Below are 18,300 nucleotides of genomic sequence, written 5' to 3'. Positions count from 1 at the left end.
AGTGGGCGCAAGTGAAGCCACCGCAAGTTCGGTTGGATGTCGTGGAAGTTTGATGTCTGCTGTGTATTTCAATGCAGAAAGTCGCGTCTTTCGCCTTTCCATTCTCAGTTTTTCGCGTTGTTTTCGTGTAACGTCTACTGTAATATCAAAGGAATAAGCAAGCTCAACGCGAGACATGTGTGCATTGTTTGGGGAACCCTGTAATTTCAGAGAAACTGAAGAAAACAGGCACGCAGGTCTCACCATGTCGCGGCAAAGGGTTACGTGCATTAAACACTATTTTCTGATCTGGTCCTTTTCTTCTGAGCGTAATTAGGGGAAGTAGTGGAATGACGATGAGTCTAGGTCATCTTAAAAATAAATTTTCGTGTTGCAAAGAAAAGGCAATGGTGCGGAAATCATAAAACTCGAACTTCAGCTGTTTCAGTTTCGGGCTGGTGGCGGACGATGCCTCTTTGCATCGACGGCAGGTGATATTTATCGCTTTAGTGTGTCATTTACCTTCCAGACGTGCTCTTAATCTAACTCAATAGCACTGCAACGTTTCACCTACACAGCACGAGAGAAACGACTGTCGAGAAAGACGAATGCAGCAGCGCATGTGACAAGCGCAGTTTGAAGTGAACAGTGCCAAGCATCGCACGAATAACAGCCCATTCAGGCATAATTTGCCACAGCACGAAACAGTACTTGATACGCTTCGTCGAAAAAGCAGTACCATATATCTTGGACGCGCTAATGTGAACCAGCAGATTACCGGCGGCACATCACCAGATTGTGGCCTCGCCTTCGCCCCGGTCCGGTCTAAACATAATTCGATAAAATGGTGCACTGCAAAGTCAGCTGCTTAATGAAGGTTTCCACCCATTCTTTCTTAACTTTATTCCTCATTTATGGTATAACTTTGGCTTAGGGCGCGACAACGTACATCACAACAAAGAGCAGAGTTGGCGACGCTAGCGCAACGGGACGACACAGAGCTGAGCAGACGAGGTTCCGTACGTACTGTGTGTAGCGACGTTCTGTCGTCTGCTAGTGTCGTCCCATAGCGATGCAATTGACCCTTATTTTTGAAACGTATTTCCCGAGGACTTTGCTGCTCTCCTCATGCATTTGGCGGCGCAACAGGTAGGCATTGTCATGAAATGAAAAAAGACGAGAATGTCGAAAAGACAAAATGCTAAGTGGAAAACGAGAACTGAAACTGAAAAACCGTGCTGAGGTCCGATTTCGTGCACTGCCAAAGGCTGACTTCCACGACATGCCGCACAACTTCTGGTGGCTTCCCTTTCGGGCATAGAATTTCTTACTATTAATAGTAAGAAACTCTATGCTTTCGGGCGCCCGATGCGGCATCCAGCCCCCTAGTGGAGATCAGTGGTAGTAGCCGAAATGTGGCTAAAACCGAAACCGAAAAAAATTTCACCAGCAAAAAGTATGTAGAAGCTTTGTTTTTGTGAATTAGTTATTTGTTTCAAATGAAATAATTTTCGGAAGGGTATATCTTCATACTAGCTTATTTTTTGCCGTCATGACCTCTTCAGATGCCACCACTGATGCCAGGCGCGGCATTTTTTGTTGTTTGTTTTTCGCCTCAAGCCATGCACCGCGTGGGAGGGCAGCAAGGCAGGCAAGTAAAATCACGTTAAGGCAAATGCGGGGCTCATCACAAAAGCAGTTTTCTTTTTTTTAAGCGAAAAAAAATCCAGAGAAAGAATAACAGAAATAGCACCGAACAATAAACTCGCTCCACATATGCATTCAGAAATTTTGCTGGACGCAGCAAAACAAGCGAAAAACTACAATAATTATTGTAGTCTTTCGCTTGTTTGAAATTTAAAATTCAAGAAAAATGTATATATAGTTCCGTAGATAGAAGAAAAAGGCTATAGAAGGATCTTAGCCGATTTGGAAGTGGACGTCAACCGTGATTGCATCCTTTCCTGCCACCAGGGCAGTTGGTTGGCGGCAATAAAAGTTTTAGTTCAGTGCTCTGTGTTGAGTATCTTCTTCTCTGTACCGTTTGTCGTACTGTACATTGTTATGGGTCAGTTGGCAGTGGAATTGTTCCACTCTTGTTGAAGCGTTGAAGCTTAACCGGCTCAAAAATTTTCTTAACCGGGTTAAAACCGTTTCAAAAGCCTCCATTTCTGGCCAGGCGAAACTTCACGTGGAGGAACGCTAATAACACTCTCTCATTAGACAATCTATTTCGCACATCATTTAATATAGTGAAGAGACCTGGCTGAACACTCGTTCCACGGTAGCGTTTGATACGGGTAGCGATAAACAGCGCCAGTTCTGACATCAGTGGAAACGTCAGCTTACCGGCAACATTTTTTTTCCAGTTCTCACGTTTCCCCAGAATTCATTTATGATCCGGGTTTCCTTTGCCAGATCGTCGGCTTTCGTTCGGAGCAGGTGACACGCAGATTCTAGAGCAGAAACTGATTAATTTGGTCGCTATAAAAGCATGTACCGAAGGCGTGTAACCTTGTAATGAGCTATAAATATGCACGAAATCGAAGAAGTACGGATTTCATGTTTTTCGGTTCGAGAATCTGCAGGTCGCTCAGCATGCATGCTACAGATATGCAGGAACTAAGCCACTTCAGCGCACTTTCGCTAGCGATAATAAACTTGCGGTTCCTTTCCCACATACAACCTTAAGAGATTTGCTTATGGAAGACTTCTTGAGGCACTCAGAGAAAGAACTCTCATGCCTCATATCCTGACATGTAACATGTTCTGCTCCCATTCTGCGTTGCAATATATGGCTCCGCGTAGCCAGGCATTCCAATTAACTCTTGCAATACGTTTCCACAAAATAAATGAACTCATATATAGGCTATAGCCTGAAAGGTTGTGTCCTAGCTCGGACTGTAAGGGCATGTTCAAGCTCGAATTCATCAAAGGCTGGTCTTAGAAATTTGACAAAAAGTAAATTTTGCTGATATGGACATTTCGCCTAATACTCTTGAATCAGCAGTCCCTACTTTTCATTGCTTCAAAGTGGGTTCGAGCGCCGTCCATTGATTTATGATTGATCCCAAGGCATGGCGCAATGCTGAACCACCTTGTCGCACAGCTTATTCGGCCGGACATCGCCTTGGTCGCGCACGTTTCCCGCTACTTTTGCTGCGTTTTCTGGGGAATATATGTGAACCAAGTGCAATTTTCGCGAACAAAATAGCCAGTGTGGGTGGGTAACAAATCGAACGCCTCGATTACAGGCTAACTGAATGAGATTACACTTTACAGACACAGATCGTGCATTCTAGCTGTGCCTTAGTTCATTTTTATCTCAATGCTGTTCTGCTGCCAACACATGACACATGTCCTGTCTCTCCTGGGGCCATAGTGTTTCCTACTATTAAGTATTAATAGGGAACTATATGGTCGGGGTCCACAGATATTTCACTTGAGGCTTGCTGTCCGCTAACACGATTGGGAAAATAGCTCTTCCGCATTTGTACCCAAGGCGGAGAAAGGCTGCAACAAAATCACACAAAATATTCTTTAGAGGGCAGATTGAAATCACTATTTCTATTTTTGTTTTATATGCCGGCAACAGAAAAACAGTTACCCGAAAATAGGCAAACAGCCAAAAGGAAAATTCGGAAGCGAACTCGGACAAAATATGCGACGCAGACCAGATCGTCATGAAATTACATTTTTTCTAACAGCCCTGGCGCACAATACATGCAAACATGTACTCAGACTATAACTAAAAAATAAAAAAGCATTAGAAGCTACCTTATAAGCGTCCTCAATAAATTATACTAATTTTTAAAGCAAGGTTTTCAGTGCACCAAACTGTATTGCAATTCAAATGGCTTAAACGTGGTTACATCGTTACATGCCGGAGCAGAGTGGAAGAGTAAAGATGTAACACCAGTTATTTCTGCTCCAAAAGAAGGTATACATTATCATTCGCGTGACTACAGTGAACTAGAATATTTGGCGCGAACGTGATCTCTTTGGTCGCGGTCATGGTACAGGTATAGCAGAGAAGTGGCCCGTGGAGCAGACTTCCCGTGAGGCATTTACAACAGCAATCCGCTTGCTAAACGGCGGCGCTACAAACGCTCACTCCTGAACCCATTAGCAAAGTCAAACAACATAAAAATATATGTTTTACTGTTTTACGTTAGAAAGTTAATGAATAGACGTTCATCTGGGCCAGAAAATGCGTACGCATTCACAGGAAAATGTAAAAACTAAACTGTTCTTTGCGAGGCGCGATGTTTAGCGTTGGCGATCGCAGCGCCGCCGTTGCTGGTGTTTCGCGGAGACGTGCGCCTGCTGCACTATTCATTTCAGTGAATACAAAAATAGCAATCTAGGCGACTCTGTCAGCACATTTTTTTGCCTTCGTGCTTGGTCTAGCGTTTCTAGATTTGTTGCTCGAGCAATAGAACATGTATGTCCTTGTGCGCTACGCTGGAGAAGATAGGAGTTATATTCTTCAACACACGGACGTGCGGGATTTTGTTCCGCACGACATTGAAGACTATGACCCCAAGAAAGTTTACGATATTTTCTGGGCGGGAGACTCGAGTACCTGCGGAGGGTACTATGACGGGAAAATCATCCATATGACAGGTAGGTGCTCTTTTTCTCTGGGTTTTGGAGTTGTTTTGTAGCGCCTGTAAATTCATAATGTGCACTGGAAACCGCAGATACGGAAGAAGAAATGGAGCAGTGGAGGAAGCGCAAGGAAGCACGCAAATGCGCCCGCAAGACGGACATACCTCCGAGGAAAAAGGTGCGAATAGTAATCGCTTTCAAGCGAATTTGCTGTAGCCTGTGGTGCTTGGTCATCAGAAACCCCGCCACCAGCAACTTGCATGCATCCTCGCCGCGCCGGCCGCGTTTCAGTGGAGGTGAAATGCACGGAACCCGTCGCGGTGGCTCGGTGGGTAGGGCGCTCGGCAGCTAATCCGGAGTACCCGAGTTCGAACCCGACCGCGGCAGCCGCGTTTCGATGGAGGCGAAATGCAGAATACTGCCGTGGGGTGTGCGATGTCAGTGCACGTTGAAGATCCCCAGGTGGTCGAAATATTCCGAGCCCTCCACTACGGCACCTCTTTCTTTCTTCTCTTAGTATCTCCTTTATCATTTCCCGTACGGCGCGGTTCAGGTGTCGGCCATGTGTGAGACAAATACTGCACCATTTCCTTTCCTCCAAATCGAATTTTCGATGCATGACTCCTTTGTGCTGTGCAATGTCAGTGCAAGTTAAAGAACCCCATGTGCTCGAAATCAGTCGGGAGCCCTCCATCCTCCTTGCATATGTGAACATGATGTTAGCAAATTTTACGCTAAAACAAATGATGTCCAGAAAGTGCGAGTTCCTATGTATCGCATGCAGAGTGGAATGTGAACGTCTGCATGAGCTGAGAGAAGTTCGCCCGTGGTAAAAATAGGAACAGGCTGTACGTTCACATGTGTTTGCATTGCATGGCAGTAGTTCACCACTCCAGTCATAGTGGTTTAGCAAGGTTGTTTTCAAAGTGCTGCTTTCAAGATAGCGTGTGCTGCTAATTGTGGGATAATTTGTTTCATGTCAGTAGTGATTACCTATGACCGGTGCAAGTAACTAGCGATTTTTGTAATATTTCTCGCCTTTGTCAGCACAGTTTCAGACAAGGATGAATTGTTTTCAGTAAGGCTTGCTGTTGGGGCATGCGAAATGATTGTTTGCAAAAAAAATGCACGGCTGACAATAAATACTGTCATTGTTCTTATAGTGATTTGTCAATGGGTTATGCCACGAAAAACTTCATGTCTTGAATATCTACAGGGACTGTAGCACTGTCTTCAGTGCTATCAAGTTGAGCACATAAGGCGAGGGCGATTTGAGTGTTGCTTCTAGGTGTGAAGAAAGTGGGCCGTTCATTGGAGTGTTTCCTTTTTTTCTTTTAAATTACAAATTGAGAGTACCCAAATCAAATTTTACATTTTCAAAAACGTCACGAGATGTCATAAAAAGTTTGCAGCCGAAGTTATTGCACAGAAGTGAAAAAAATTGGCGGTGGTTTAGATTTGGTTAAACCAGGAGTGACGCGATAGCTACAGCTGGCTCAGTAGAACTTGGTCATGTGACCAACCACGTGATAAGCCACGGCGCTGCCATGCTGAAGGCTCGAAATGCTACCGTAATGTAGCTGTCGCTACAAACCTGAGTCATATTTGGTAACATCTATATTCCATTACTCAGAATTCGAACTGTATTTAATACCTCGTATAAATTCAGGTGACTTCTCCGGCATTGTTGAAACTGGTGTAGCAGAGGAGAAAAAGGGAAAAACTTATCTTGGGCTCGGAAATTTTGGTTGCGGATGGATGGAGCCCTTTGTTCAGGGCATCTGTGGCTGCTGCAGCGATCCTGGCATGGTCGTTCAGTTTTCGCTGCTCTTTCAGGCTCTTGATGGACAGCACTTCCTCCCATTGCTCTATTATAGAATTCTGTATTTTGGAAGTGCCACTTAAATTTTGGGAGCCTAGCGTAGTATGATATAAGGCCTCACGGGCGTAGCTATAGATCCTGTTGCATAGTCCTCCTGGACATTTAGAGAAGTCTAGAATGGTTATTATGGCCTGCCTATTGGGGATTGGCCTGTTGACATTAGGTACAGCTGTGTCAACAACTCTCAGGAGTAAAATTTGAAATGTATCCGGCTTGGTAAGCCGACCTTAACTTGCACTGAGTGCAGTGACATTTTAAGTTTTTTTCAGTTTGTTGAAGTGGCAGTCATGCAAGTGGTGTCTTCCTATAACTGAGTCATTGTTTCCTGCTGAAATGCTGTAAATAAATTTGGCAGTGACATAGGTGAGCTTGCATTTGTTATTGTGTAACTTGATTTGCATTCTGATTTTCTTGTTGTATTCTGATTTTCTTGTTGTAGGCAAGACTAGAGGAGCAGGCGAAAGGAGTGGCTAAGAAAAATGCTGAGAGGGAATTGCTCAGTAGTCGAGTAGGAAACTCTCCTGAGGAGTCCAAGCTGGCCCACCTTGAGTCACTAGTGCGGGACCTAAAGGCAGAGCTGGAGAGATGCAAGGAAGTGATTGGAGATAAGGAGAAAGAAATGAAAAATCTTAGAAGCCTCAATGAAAGCCTCGAGAAAGCACTGTGCACAAAAATTCTGCAAAATGGTATGTAAACAACCATACTCTACAGCTTCTTCCATGTGCAGGCCGTTGTCAAAGCTACTCTACTTCGGTGAAGTCGAGCTAGACTTGCTGCTAGCCTTGTTGGTGCATTTTTGGGATAAAGTTAGCACTGCTTAAGAAGGGCGTTCGAAAGAAGTACAGGATATGGTTTTACTAACAGGTGATTTGTGGGCAAAAAAAAGGCTGCAGAATGAAGTCTTGCAGACATATCAAACTGAGAAGACGAAAAGGAGCATATGAGAACATTCCATTTGCTTCAGTAGAAGTCTTGAAATACTAAACAGATTTCTGTACAAGACTGACACAGCATTGTGTTGCCAAAAGTGCATTTTTTGTCACATAGTGCATTTCCTTTATTTCTCGGGTTACATGGTTACGGTCTCTTTCGGGCCATTTGTTCAGACTTTACCTTGGGATGGCAGTCATGACTCAGTAGTATTCTTGATAATTCATGATCATGTAACCATTTGTTTAGGCACAGGCCGGGATGACCAGCATAATAATACCATAATGTACCATTGGGCTAGTTTCTGTCATGAGAGCTTATGTAAACATTTTATGAATGAAGGCAAGACAAAAGTGAGGGCAACTCTAGTGCATAGACTAGGATCTAGTACAAGGGGGGTCAGAAAATCTTTGCCCCTATTTTGTATCAAGCAAAATACGGCACATACAGGTAATTACAAATATATGTACTGTTCTACCTACCTTGCATTATTTCTCCGCCCAGTCCCCACACCGCTCCAGACATTTGTCCAACCGAAGCACTGAATTTAAGATGCCCTTGTGGTAGCATTTGTCCGGCTGACTGTCGAACCACTGTCTGACTTCTGCCTTGACTTCATCGTTGCATGTGAATCACTGTCCTGCCAGGGACTTCTTCGGCGAACCGAGCATGTGAAAATCATTAGGGTCCAGATTTTATGGTGGGTGGTCAAGACTTTCCAAGTGAAATGACCAGAGCTTGTCGGCGGTTCTGATTGCCACATGTGGCCTTGCATTGTTTTGGAGGATAACCGCATTCTTCACATCAAGAATTTTTGAGCATTTCCGCCCGATAACAGCCAGCAGATGGCGGGCTGTTCCAAGAAAAGTTCACCGATGAGAATGAATATGTTTACTCCACATTTACAGCAGTCATTCGGATAAAAAAATAGGGCAAAGACTTTCTGATTCTCCCTCATACTTTATTTTCATGCTTGCATACGCTCTTATAATTATCATTCTGCAAGCAACATAATAATAAAATGTTAGCAGTACTGCGTAGGCATGGTGAGGTGAAAAACCACATTTGAAATTCATCAGTGTCACATCAGTACTGTTATATGGGGATGACTCCTGAGTTTCAGGTGGCTCTTGAAGTTATGGTCAGCTGTGCATAGTTTGTTCTCGCATGTATTGGATGTGTACAATGTTTGATATTGTGCATTTCCTACAATTGACTTGTTAGTTACATATTTTATGTAGTGCTTGTAATTTAGGTAGAAGTTTTAATCTAGCATAAATTCATTCTGCTTGATGTACGTACTCTTTATCCAGTGTGCAAGTTTTTGGTTTTTTCTTTAGATCATTCACAGAATGAAAATGTGAGTGCCGCGATTGACAAGGTTTTCTGGGAAGGAGACAGTGCCACTCAGGCTGTCAACTCTGCAAGTAAGCATACATGCATGTTACCTCAGGCAAGCTTTAGCCTTCAATTCCTCTTGTAGTTCATTTGCAGATTGCAAATCATGATTTCTTGGAATTTGTATCCTGCGAAAATAATTTTGTGACCACATTTTTTTAAAACAAGCATCCAGTAGGTGATTGTTCATTGGTGGTCAGAGTGAAAATGGACATTTTTCAAAACAATGTTTGTTTTTTTGATGGTTCTGTTTGATATACCCAATGTAGGGCTGCACTGCTGAGCATTCAAGTGCTGCTTGTAACGGCTTGTTCGTAGTCAATCTGGCACTGTGCTTGCATAAATGTAGGAGATTTAATGTATGTTTAAATACCATTCACTGATGATCTAGTCCTGTCTTTGATACCACAGGAAACAATGTCTTCATCCCTGTACCCTCTTCTTCTAGTGCACAGTCATTCCCTCGGCACCATAGCTCCAGTATTGCCACTTGATGTGGCCTTGCCACTTGCCGCACCGCCTGTTGCCCCTCCGCGGGCTGATGTCGCCCCTCCGCAGGCTGATGTCGCCCCTCCGCGGGCTGATGTCGCCCCTCCTCGGGCTGATGTCACCCCTGCTGTGCCACCAGCTCGGCCAATGTCAAAAGGTATTTATTTTGGCTGCTCTGGTGTACAGCGAGCTTGCGTGCTTGGTGACTCTTCAGTGTTCTCCCAACAAAAACAGCCATTCCACGTCCCTTCAGCAGAGGCAGGCCTTGAGAGGACGCAGTGTATTTGCTTTCCATGAGGCCGACTTCTTTTTTTTTTGTTTTTTTTGCAGCTCCTCGCAAGGCAGCCCAAGACCTTGACCTGACTGTTGGCACCACAAATGAGACTGGGGAGGTGAGCAGTACCGGGACGCTTGAACATTAATGATGGGCATCTGCTACTGATGATAGCATATCTTCTGCACTGATTACGAATCTGCAATCTGTACATGACCGGTAATGTGATGTAACTAATGACATGGGAGTTTTTGCTCTTTTTTCTTTGCTTTGTAACTTGGCTTTTGTTTCTTAAAATTATGTGCTGGACCGATTGAATATTGATAGCAAATAATCATCAAAAAGTGCAGCTGCATACACCAAGGCGAATTGTGGTTCTCTGTTTTTAAAAAAGATATTTTAGAATATCAGGTATGCCTTTTGTGCCACAGACAACTGTATGTCAGCTTCCCTGACTAAACCAGGCATCAAGCACATTGAACCAAGGCTGGCATTTGCATTAGCATCTGCCTTCTGGAGTGCACAAATGTTGGCACAAAAACATGCAGTTAAGAGGGTTCACCACTTACAGTGTCCACAGGAAATACATGGGAACTTTCAGAAGCTGTAGCGCATGTAAAAATGGGTCGATTTTCATGGGGTCTGTGGCAGCGTGTTCTTCTTTAGTGCATAGAGGAAATGTGGACAGATATTATTTTTTAAGTTTCTTTTTTTACAAATGACAGGTAAATATTCAGAAAAATTGCAATTTTTGATATGTCTGTTTTCATGTCATCTCATTAAAAACAGCCAAGATCAGACTTTCGTCCGCAATATTTCCTCCCTTTTTCTTTATTTATTGTCAAGCTGCAATTATAATTCATATCGAGCTTAGTGTTTGCGCTTTACAGGCTCTGTATGTTGTGTATGCATTTTCTGCGGGGATTTGAAATTCGTGCCAAACTTGACTAGCGGGACATGGCTCCATCTGGCGTCAGAATATTTTGCCGCTACTACATTCTACCACCAACCTCTTGGTTGTCTGTGTTCGTGCGCGCAGGTTTTTACTCAGAACTTCAACGGACTTGAGCTCTCTTTCCTTTTTTCTTTCTTGGGCTGTATTCGGGAGGGATTTCTACTTTTCTTTTTTGCTCGAGCTTGTGGTGCAAGGGGCCAAAACACAGGAAGGGGGCTCCCTATTCAGGACATGTGGAAGAACAGCTTTGTTCCTTGCCCAGCGCAGGGCACAGTAACCCAGGGGGCAATACAAGTAAAGAATGCAGCTGCAAATATTCCTCATAGGTGGCCCTTGAGCCGATAGCGGCACTTACGTGAACCCATCAGGGCCTGGTTGTCAAGTTGTCGGGCCGAAAACCGGTACTGGGTTCATGTAAACGCGTGCTGTGAAATATGAGCCTTATAAAATTGTTATCATGAGTTCGTGCTGTGAAGACGCACTGATAATTTGTTGCGATGGAGTAATGGCAACGTAACGTGCCATACTTTTTTTGGTAACGGTAACGCGTTACCTTTTTGTAGCTAATGTAGGGCGGTAATGCGTTCCTTTTTTAGCGTAACAAGTGACATATTTGGTTACTTTGTTTCGGTAACGCCTACAACGCCTTCGTAACGCCTTTGGTTGCCTGTAAAGCAGCTTTGCTCTCACTTGAATCGGCCACTTTGTGCAGGCTGCGGTTCTGTAATTGCAGAGTGCTTGTCTCTTTTATTTAGTACGTGGTCATGCAGCCACATGCCTATGAGTTTGCATAGTCAGCATGCAAAGTGTGATGCAAGAGCATGGTCTCTCATTTTTTCTGCTCAGTAACAAGCATATATACGCTGAAAATTAGCTGAGTAGCTCCACATGCAATCACCGTCATATCTCATTTGGCTCATTCAAGAAAGCAATTAAGCCCCCTTTGTGCTCAGGAAAAAATTTTAATAGTGTTCCCAAGGGTTAGTCTCGCTGTGTTTGAAATTTTGCCTCAGTGCCCCTTAATCATCGCAAACTTAGCTGCAAAGAAAATGCAAGATTTCACTGGTTAGAATTGCTACACATATATTCTGTAAAGAAATAGGGACACAAAATTTTTAACTCCATATTTGTTTTTTTAGATGGCGTGTAGGACGTCAGTAAAAATGGTGACCATGTGGAGCTTGCCCACATGCAGTAAATCATTATTTGTTGAATTTGTCTCCCACTCCTCCCTTTAGGGGAGTTTCTTGCTTCATTTTTGAGCTCATCTCAATTATAGTGCCGTGCTGAAGGGAATTCAGAGAAGCTTGGAAAGCTTCCTCTTATATAGAAATCCCTTTGAACGATTTTGGTTCCTGTACCACCATCACACGGACAATTGCAATCTTGATGAGTTGATCGGGATCAAATTGAGTGCTGATCCGGTGCTGCTACATGGCCTATTCAACTGCGCCCGACCATGCTCAATCCTAAGCTGCTTCTCAAACCGCAATTTTAACCATTTTTTAGCGCGCTCACCTTTCCGCACAGGAAACAATTAAGTTAAAATCTAAACCGGAGTGCACAGAAATATGTGGTTCAAAAGCTCTAAAATCTAAAAATATTGCAACGAATACTGTGAATGAAGACAGACTGAATGAATTGTCTAGGCAGAATGTGTTTTCTGGGCACTTCTGCTTCGTGTCCTGTGCAGGCTCTGTGCTGTTGGCCTCTGCGCCGTGCCTGAGGTGCACTAATAAATCATCTGTTTTTTTTCAGGTACACGTTGGTGATGGCCACTACATTGACCCAGGGACGTGGGAGCGGCTGTTAACAGCCAACAATGACTCGGCTTTCTGTAAGCAGCTAGCAGTCCGCTTGTGGGACAACACGGTATTGTCGGAGAGGAGCGTGACGGGGACTCTTTCGAACAATGCCATTTCTAAAGGTGCGACGAAAGTATTCCCTCCGCTCTCCCCTGCCAAGGTAGCTTCAATGGCAGGTGAGTGGAAAACACTTGGTTATTGCTTGGTTAATAACATTTTCTACAAGCTGCAATGTTTCATGCTCATGCATTTTTTTCTCTTACATATTTGTATCGTACAGAAAAGCCTCGTTAATGTTATGTAACTGGGACTGCAGAAAAGATTCGAAATAACAAAGTTTGAATTATTCACATTCTACTGTAGATCAGTTAACCTAGAATTGCTACCCGTGACTAGGAGTTGTACTTTTAAGTTTTTATTTTGTGAGACTGCCGGGCTTTGCAGAAACCTCGGAATTCATTGCAGAGACTGCCCCTCAAAAACTTGTGCGCCTGTTTGGCAGACGTAAATCACTGACTAATCATGAAAGAGCAGTTAGTCCGCGACATAATCAAGACAGCGAGGCTGCACGATCATTGTGTCAGCACGCCGTCTGTTGAGTTAACAAATAAAAAATTTGACACACTAAAATGTGACTACAAACCTCTATGATTACAAATCTTAGGTTGTCATTTTAAAATGCTTGAATGATATGGTTCTGGCACGTGTTTTGAAGCTGTGAAGAAGTTATCAGAAGCAGTGTTTCTTTGAAGTAAAAATGAGTTGTAAGTTGGTGCTTGTCTCTTGTCCCGTTGTTCTGCGCTGTTCCGTCACATATCAGTAACCAGCACGACCAAGCTGCTGTCCTGGCTTTTCTCTGATCTGCCGCATATTCTTTTTGTGCCATGTCTCTGCAGACTCTTTCTGGCATTTTTTGAAGCTTAAAGGCTGCCTTGGTGATGAGATGCTAAAACGCCACAAGCGCCTACCTCGTTACTTGGCTCAAAAGTGCTCGGACTTACGCCGCTAATCGAGTAAGTGAGCTGATAATTTTCTTTCATCATCATCATTGGTCTTATTCCATCCACTGCAGGGCAAAGAGCTCTCCCATATCTCCGTTAACCTTGTCGTCTGCCAGCTGTCGTGTGCCCACCTCACTTTCTACCGCACCCTGCTACACTTGCCTTCTCTTGGAATCCATTCCATTAATCTTAAGAAACATCGGTTATCTTGCCTTCACCCATTTCGTCCTCTTGATTTTAACTAGGACATCATTAAACGAAAGCTGAAATGGTTTTCGAATCGCACGAAACGCTGTGGTTGGGAAGAAAGGAACTTGAAAATCATGTGTGTAGATTTTTTCCCGATTCTATCCGCAAAGGGAGCTGCAATCGCTTCTCAAAACCCGCCAGCGGCACGCCCTCGTCGCTTCCGGAAGCGCGGGGGGGTACGGCAGAGAGGGCCAACTGGCGGAAGTGACGCTATTCACGGAGAGTCGGCCGGCTGTCCGGCTGCGCTTGCTTCGCTGCGGCCCGCGGTTTGGCGAACCATAGACTACCGTAATCTTCTGCCAGTGCCGTTTACTTTCTCTCGTTCGGGCTTTCCGTGTAATGCTTGAAGCCTGTGTATTAACCAGTTTTGACATGGTACTTCTTTCGAACCGCGCTCAGCACACATCGTGGTAGAATCCGTCGGTTCTCCCCAAGCCTCCTCCACGTTAACCTGACAATCTAGTGGTACGCAGCATGCCGAAACTGCCTGCACAAAATATGTGCATCAATATTTCTCTTTTTGTTATATTAATTTCTTACCTGTATGTAAACTCTTTGCCTCTTCCAGCTGGTTCACATCCATGTTGAGCTAAGGCCACTTCCAGCATTGTCTTTCAGGCACAGTCTTGAACTCTTTTGAGCTCATTACGCACTGTATGCCTTTTGGCTTTTTCCTGATTGCTTGCACTTGATGGGAGCACAAGCAATTCTCTTAATCCTTCAACAGTGCACAGCACATGCAGCTGCACCTAACTGAACAATAAAAACCGATTATTTAAGCCTAGCATACTTGAGCAAAGCAAACATTTGCATTCATGAGCGCTTGGTAATGGCTGACGATTGAATATGGCACCAGAATTCATGCAAATTTTTCCTTGAGCCAGAACGGCAAAGTTGTCGAGCCGCGGTACACATATATCTGTCACAAGCAATCGTGCCGGTTATCTCGATACGCAACAGCAGCAACTATATCTCGCAGCACACGAGTTTTGATTAGCAGCACTGCGAGCTCCGAAATGCAGTCATAATTATTGTTCAAAAGCGAATTCAGCATGCAAAAAAAAACAATGTACGGGGGTAAGTGCAGAAGTTTCATGGTTGAACAGTAACCCGAAAATGCGACAGAAGTGCACATGGGAGCTTCCTCCTGGTCGCCTCGTCTCTTCGCGCTGCAGTACAGCCGTACACCCACTCCAACTCATCTAGTTTGGCATTTATTTGTAGTTCTAAAAGGCCTTTGGGAGTAATTAGGCAAGTAACTATGAATAAATGATGAAACAAATGCTTTACCTCGCATGATTCGTGTAAGCTTGTCGGTGATCTGAATTAGATCATGTTTACGGGCGTTACAAGAAGTTCGTGGCCAGGCTTTTATGCATCAGTGGTACACCGAAACGTTTCGACGCAATTTGCTTTTTCTTATTGCCGCTTCACCTACATAAAAGATATGCACGCGCATGCACCTACGCAAAGAATACGTATCAGTCAAGATTTGGTTTTCGTGTTACCCTGGTAGGACGTGAAAGGCCCATACTGGGTTAACGAAATTTCCGGCTTGCATACACCGTTATGTGGTCCCTTCTCTATTTCTTAGCTTTTTATCAGGCGGGGGCACCAGTTTTCTGTTTAGTCTGTAGTTCTCAACGATTTCGGAATAGGTTTGTGCATGCTCGTCCATGTTGCAGTCCGGCGGTTCCACAGTTACCTGGAAGCAGAGAATATGGGAGTGCGCCGACTACCCCTGAGTCGGCGAAGATATTGATAGCAGAGAAAGCAGGAAAGCCCTGCTGCGCAGTGAAGAACCCGCTCGGCAGAGTCAAGCCAATCCGCCTGGCGGCTGATGCCACGAAGAGAAAATATTTGTTAGCCTTTAGTCACGGAGGTTCCAGCCCGCGCCCTCCAGGCCTGCATGCCGGGGCTGTGAGTAGTAAGGGGTCTCTATTTCTCGTGGAAATAAAAGCTGTCATCCACCCATCCATCCAGTCGAGATTTCCAACACGTGAAAACGTCGCGACTTGACTTTCACTGCAGGCGCACTCCGTGGCGTCGTTGGTTCCACCGCTTTCTGAAGCTGCTGATGGTTTGAACATGTATGACGAAAGTACTAACTGTTCAACACTGCTTGAATTAGCCATAATTTCCACAACGTAGTTCTTAAAATCTAGGTGAAGCAAGGCGCTGCGCAGCAACGCCGTCAGTGCCGGCCGGAGATCCCCGTGGATGACATCACGAGGGTCCTGGCCAATCACGGGCAAGAGCAGCGTTCGCTCGGCGCCCTGAGGCGGTGGGGCGCGTTTTCTTCTAAAAAACAACTTTTTGCATTTATTTCCGCTCTTTTTCAATGAGAAATTCTTTTGCTGCGGACCAAAAGCTATAAAATGATGTTGAGAAGTCATTTTTTCGAAAAGTGCTTCATCTTCCCTTTAACCCGCTTTGGTTCTCTGACCCACTCTGCCTTCTTTCTGTTTGAATGCTACACCTATCATGTTCCTTTTCATAGCTTGCTGCGTGGTCCTCAATTTTATTAGGTTGAACTCTGTTATCCTCAGCATTTCTGCCCCATAGGTGAGTACCGGTAAGATACAGCTGAACCCATTTATAATGCCCGTAGATATAACAAATGCTCGCTTATTACGAACGGATGCATTGCTACCGTCAAATTACGCATAAAGTCCATAGCGATTCGTCGTGGATACAGCGAACAATTTTGGCCGCACCACTCTTATTATAGTAAATGGGAAGGCATCGACACGTCTAGAAGTTGAAGAGGTCATGCTTCCAGCAAGCACAGAGATCAAGGAGCGTTTTTCACCCTTCTGGACACTGCCGTGGAAAGACAGGGGCATCGTCGAAAGCAGATATAATGACCTTGGCCGTAGATCAACTAGCAGCAGCAATTTGAGAATTTTGAAAGCCAGGCTGGCCAAGTAGTATGCATCGCCTGCGCAGTCGGCTCCATCTTTTTGTGCTGCTACCGCATGCAGGCAGCATAATACAGCGGACAGTGCAGCTGATGCACTCTGCCATGAGCGCTGTGCTACTGTTTTCCTGGGCATGAGCCAAGGAACAACAGATGATGTTCGAAACACTACATTTTGTAATGCAAAGCTGCCAGATGTTTCCTCGAATGACGATGTTCCTACGCACCACGAAATCGCATAGGCGCATGCTCTGACTAAGACATTGAACACCAAGTGCGAGCACTCGCCTACTGCCAGGAATCTATGTGGCTGACCTGCCACCAGCTGCCGTGGACACTTCAACCTTCAGTTAAATCCCAACTGTAATTTTGATAGTTGGCAGCAAGGGTTTTGTCAAGGATTTAGTGATACCTTAGAAACCTGGAAGGAGCCATGACACAAGTAGGCACGCATAAAGCAGAATTATGCGAAATAAATGCCGCTTCGGTTTCCTTAGTATTTTTGGCTGTTATACGGAGAGTCCACTTAACTACGAGCGTCGGATGTAACGAACAGAATTTGTGTGATGTCAGGTTCGTTATGAGGGGCTCTACTACAACTGCTTTATACTTTTCTCTTAAGGGATATTGGTAAACTGCCATTCCATTCATGATCTGCGAGAACCTTCCAAATGCGCTCCACCCCATTTTTAATATAGTTATTTCGCTCTTGTGAATCAGATCAGCGGTCACTACCTGCCCTAAGTATTCCTTTACCACTTCCAGCACCTCGCTGCTAATTGTAAAGTGCTTTTTCGTTCCGAGACTGTTGAGCATTACTTCGTCTAGTTTTCTGCATATTAATTTTTAGACCCACTGTTCGAATCTGATTGTCTAACTCATTGATCATGCTTTGCAGTTCGTCTTCTGAGTGACTGATCTGAGGGTTCAGCTCTCTTTTGTTAATGGTAAACCTTGAACGCAATCTTTCACTGCAGGAAGCCAGACTTACAGGGTAACACAGTGGGCCAGTGTGATGCATATCATTTTGCTTCGAAAAGTACAGTTTTCTTCTGCATCTGGTTTTGTGGTGGTCCATTTATTGTGCCTTTTGCATCCAATTTTAGAATGTGTGTGAAAAATATGGTGTTTGGCATGAATACGAGCTTTCTTGCTTATTTTTTTCTCAGGACTGCCTGGAGGGAGGCGATTGTCTGGTGAACCACATCGTGCACCTTAGGAGAGCATCGATAAAGGCATTTTTCGGCCAATAAATATGGTTGTGCTCAAGTAAGGTGTTTTCGTATCTGTTCTGGAGTGCACATACAGAGCCGACCAGTCAGCTGCTCAATAACTGGGCAATGACTGAAGTACAGTAAAAACTCAATTCTAAGTCGTTGGGACCACGCATATTATTAGAATTAACTGACCACAGCAAAAATATGGAGACGGGCGAAAAATTCTGTTGCGGGAATGCGCTACCCCAATACTGGGCGAACTTTGCGTTTACCACTGCTGCATTTTGTTTTGTAGCTCTCCACGGGATGGCATGGCACGCACGTGCAACTCAAAGCAACAAATGTGTAATGATGCCATCACAAAGACAGCAATCTGAAGCCAATTGAAATAAAAAGTGAAAAAATGAATGTGGAATAACTCAATTAATCCAAGGTATACAAAGTGAAAGCTGTCAGCTTTCACTGTGTTCATTGGCCTTGGCATTGACAGTGTTCCAGACGCTGATGACTTTTGAGAAAAGGAAGGGCACATAACTGGGTCAGTGGACACCTCAGTCGCGCTTTGAGGTTCATGGCGGTGGTGATAGATG

The 18,300-nt window shown here is 44.4% G+C and overlaps 1 protein-coding gene across 1 annotated transcript; it reads left to right on the top strand.

Moving 5' to 3' along the window:
- Positions 1–4,341: 4,341 nt before the first annotated feature.
- Positions 4,342–17,763, top strand: LOC144133371 (uncharacterized). Its single transcript, XM_077666451.1, has 9 exons — positions 4,342–4,605; positions 4,683–4,768; positions 6,912–7,158; positions 8,743–8,829; positions 9,249–9,446; positions 9,620–9,681; positions 12,277–12,499; positions 13,220–13,336; positions 17,663–17,763. Exons 1-8 carry the CDS (start codon positions 4,422–4,424, stop codon positions 13,330–13,332), a joined length of 1,200 nt encoding a protein of 399 aa, XP_077522577.1. The 5' UTR covers positions 4,342–4,421; the 3' UTR covers positions 13,333–13,336; positions 17,663–17,763.
- Positions 17,764–18,300: the final 537 nt, after the last annotated feature.

This window comes from Amblyomma americanum, chromosome 1 (genome assembly GCF_052857255.1).
Source record: "Amblyomma americanum isolate KBUSLIRL-KWMA chromosome 1, ASM5285725v1, whole genome shotgun sequence".
NCBI classification, from domain to species: Eukaryota; Metazoa; Arthropoda; class Arachnida; order Ixodida; family Ixodidae; genus Amblyomma; species Amblyomma americanum.
The sequence above is the reverse complement of the archived record's forward strand: the minus strand, read 5'-3'. Positions and strand labels throughout refer to the sequence as shown.

Excerpts from the sequence above, each read along its gene's own strand:
- LOC144133371 (XM_077666451.1), top strand. The coding sequence starts at position 4,422 with ATGTATGTCCTTGTGCGCTACGCTGGAGAAGATAGGAGTTATATTCTT. Across the intron at positions 4,769-6,911 it reads ACATACCTCCGAGGAAAAAG|GCAAGACTAGAGGAGCAGGC; the intron begins GTGCGAATAGTA and ends TTCTTGTTGTAG. Across the intron at positions 12,500-13,219 it reads CAAGGTAGCTTCAATGGCAG|ACTCTTTCTGGCATTTTTTG; the intron begins GTGAGTGGAAAA and ends ATGTCTCTGCAG.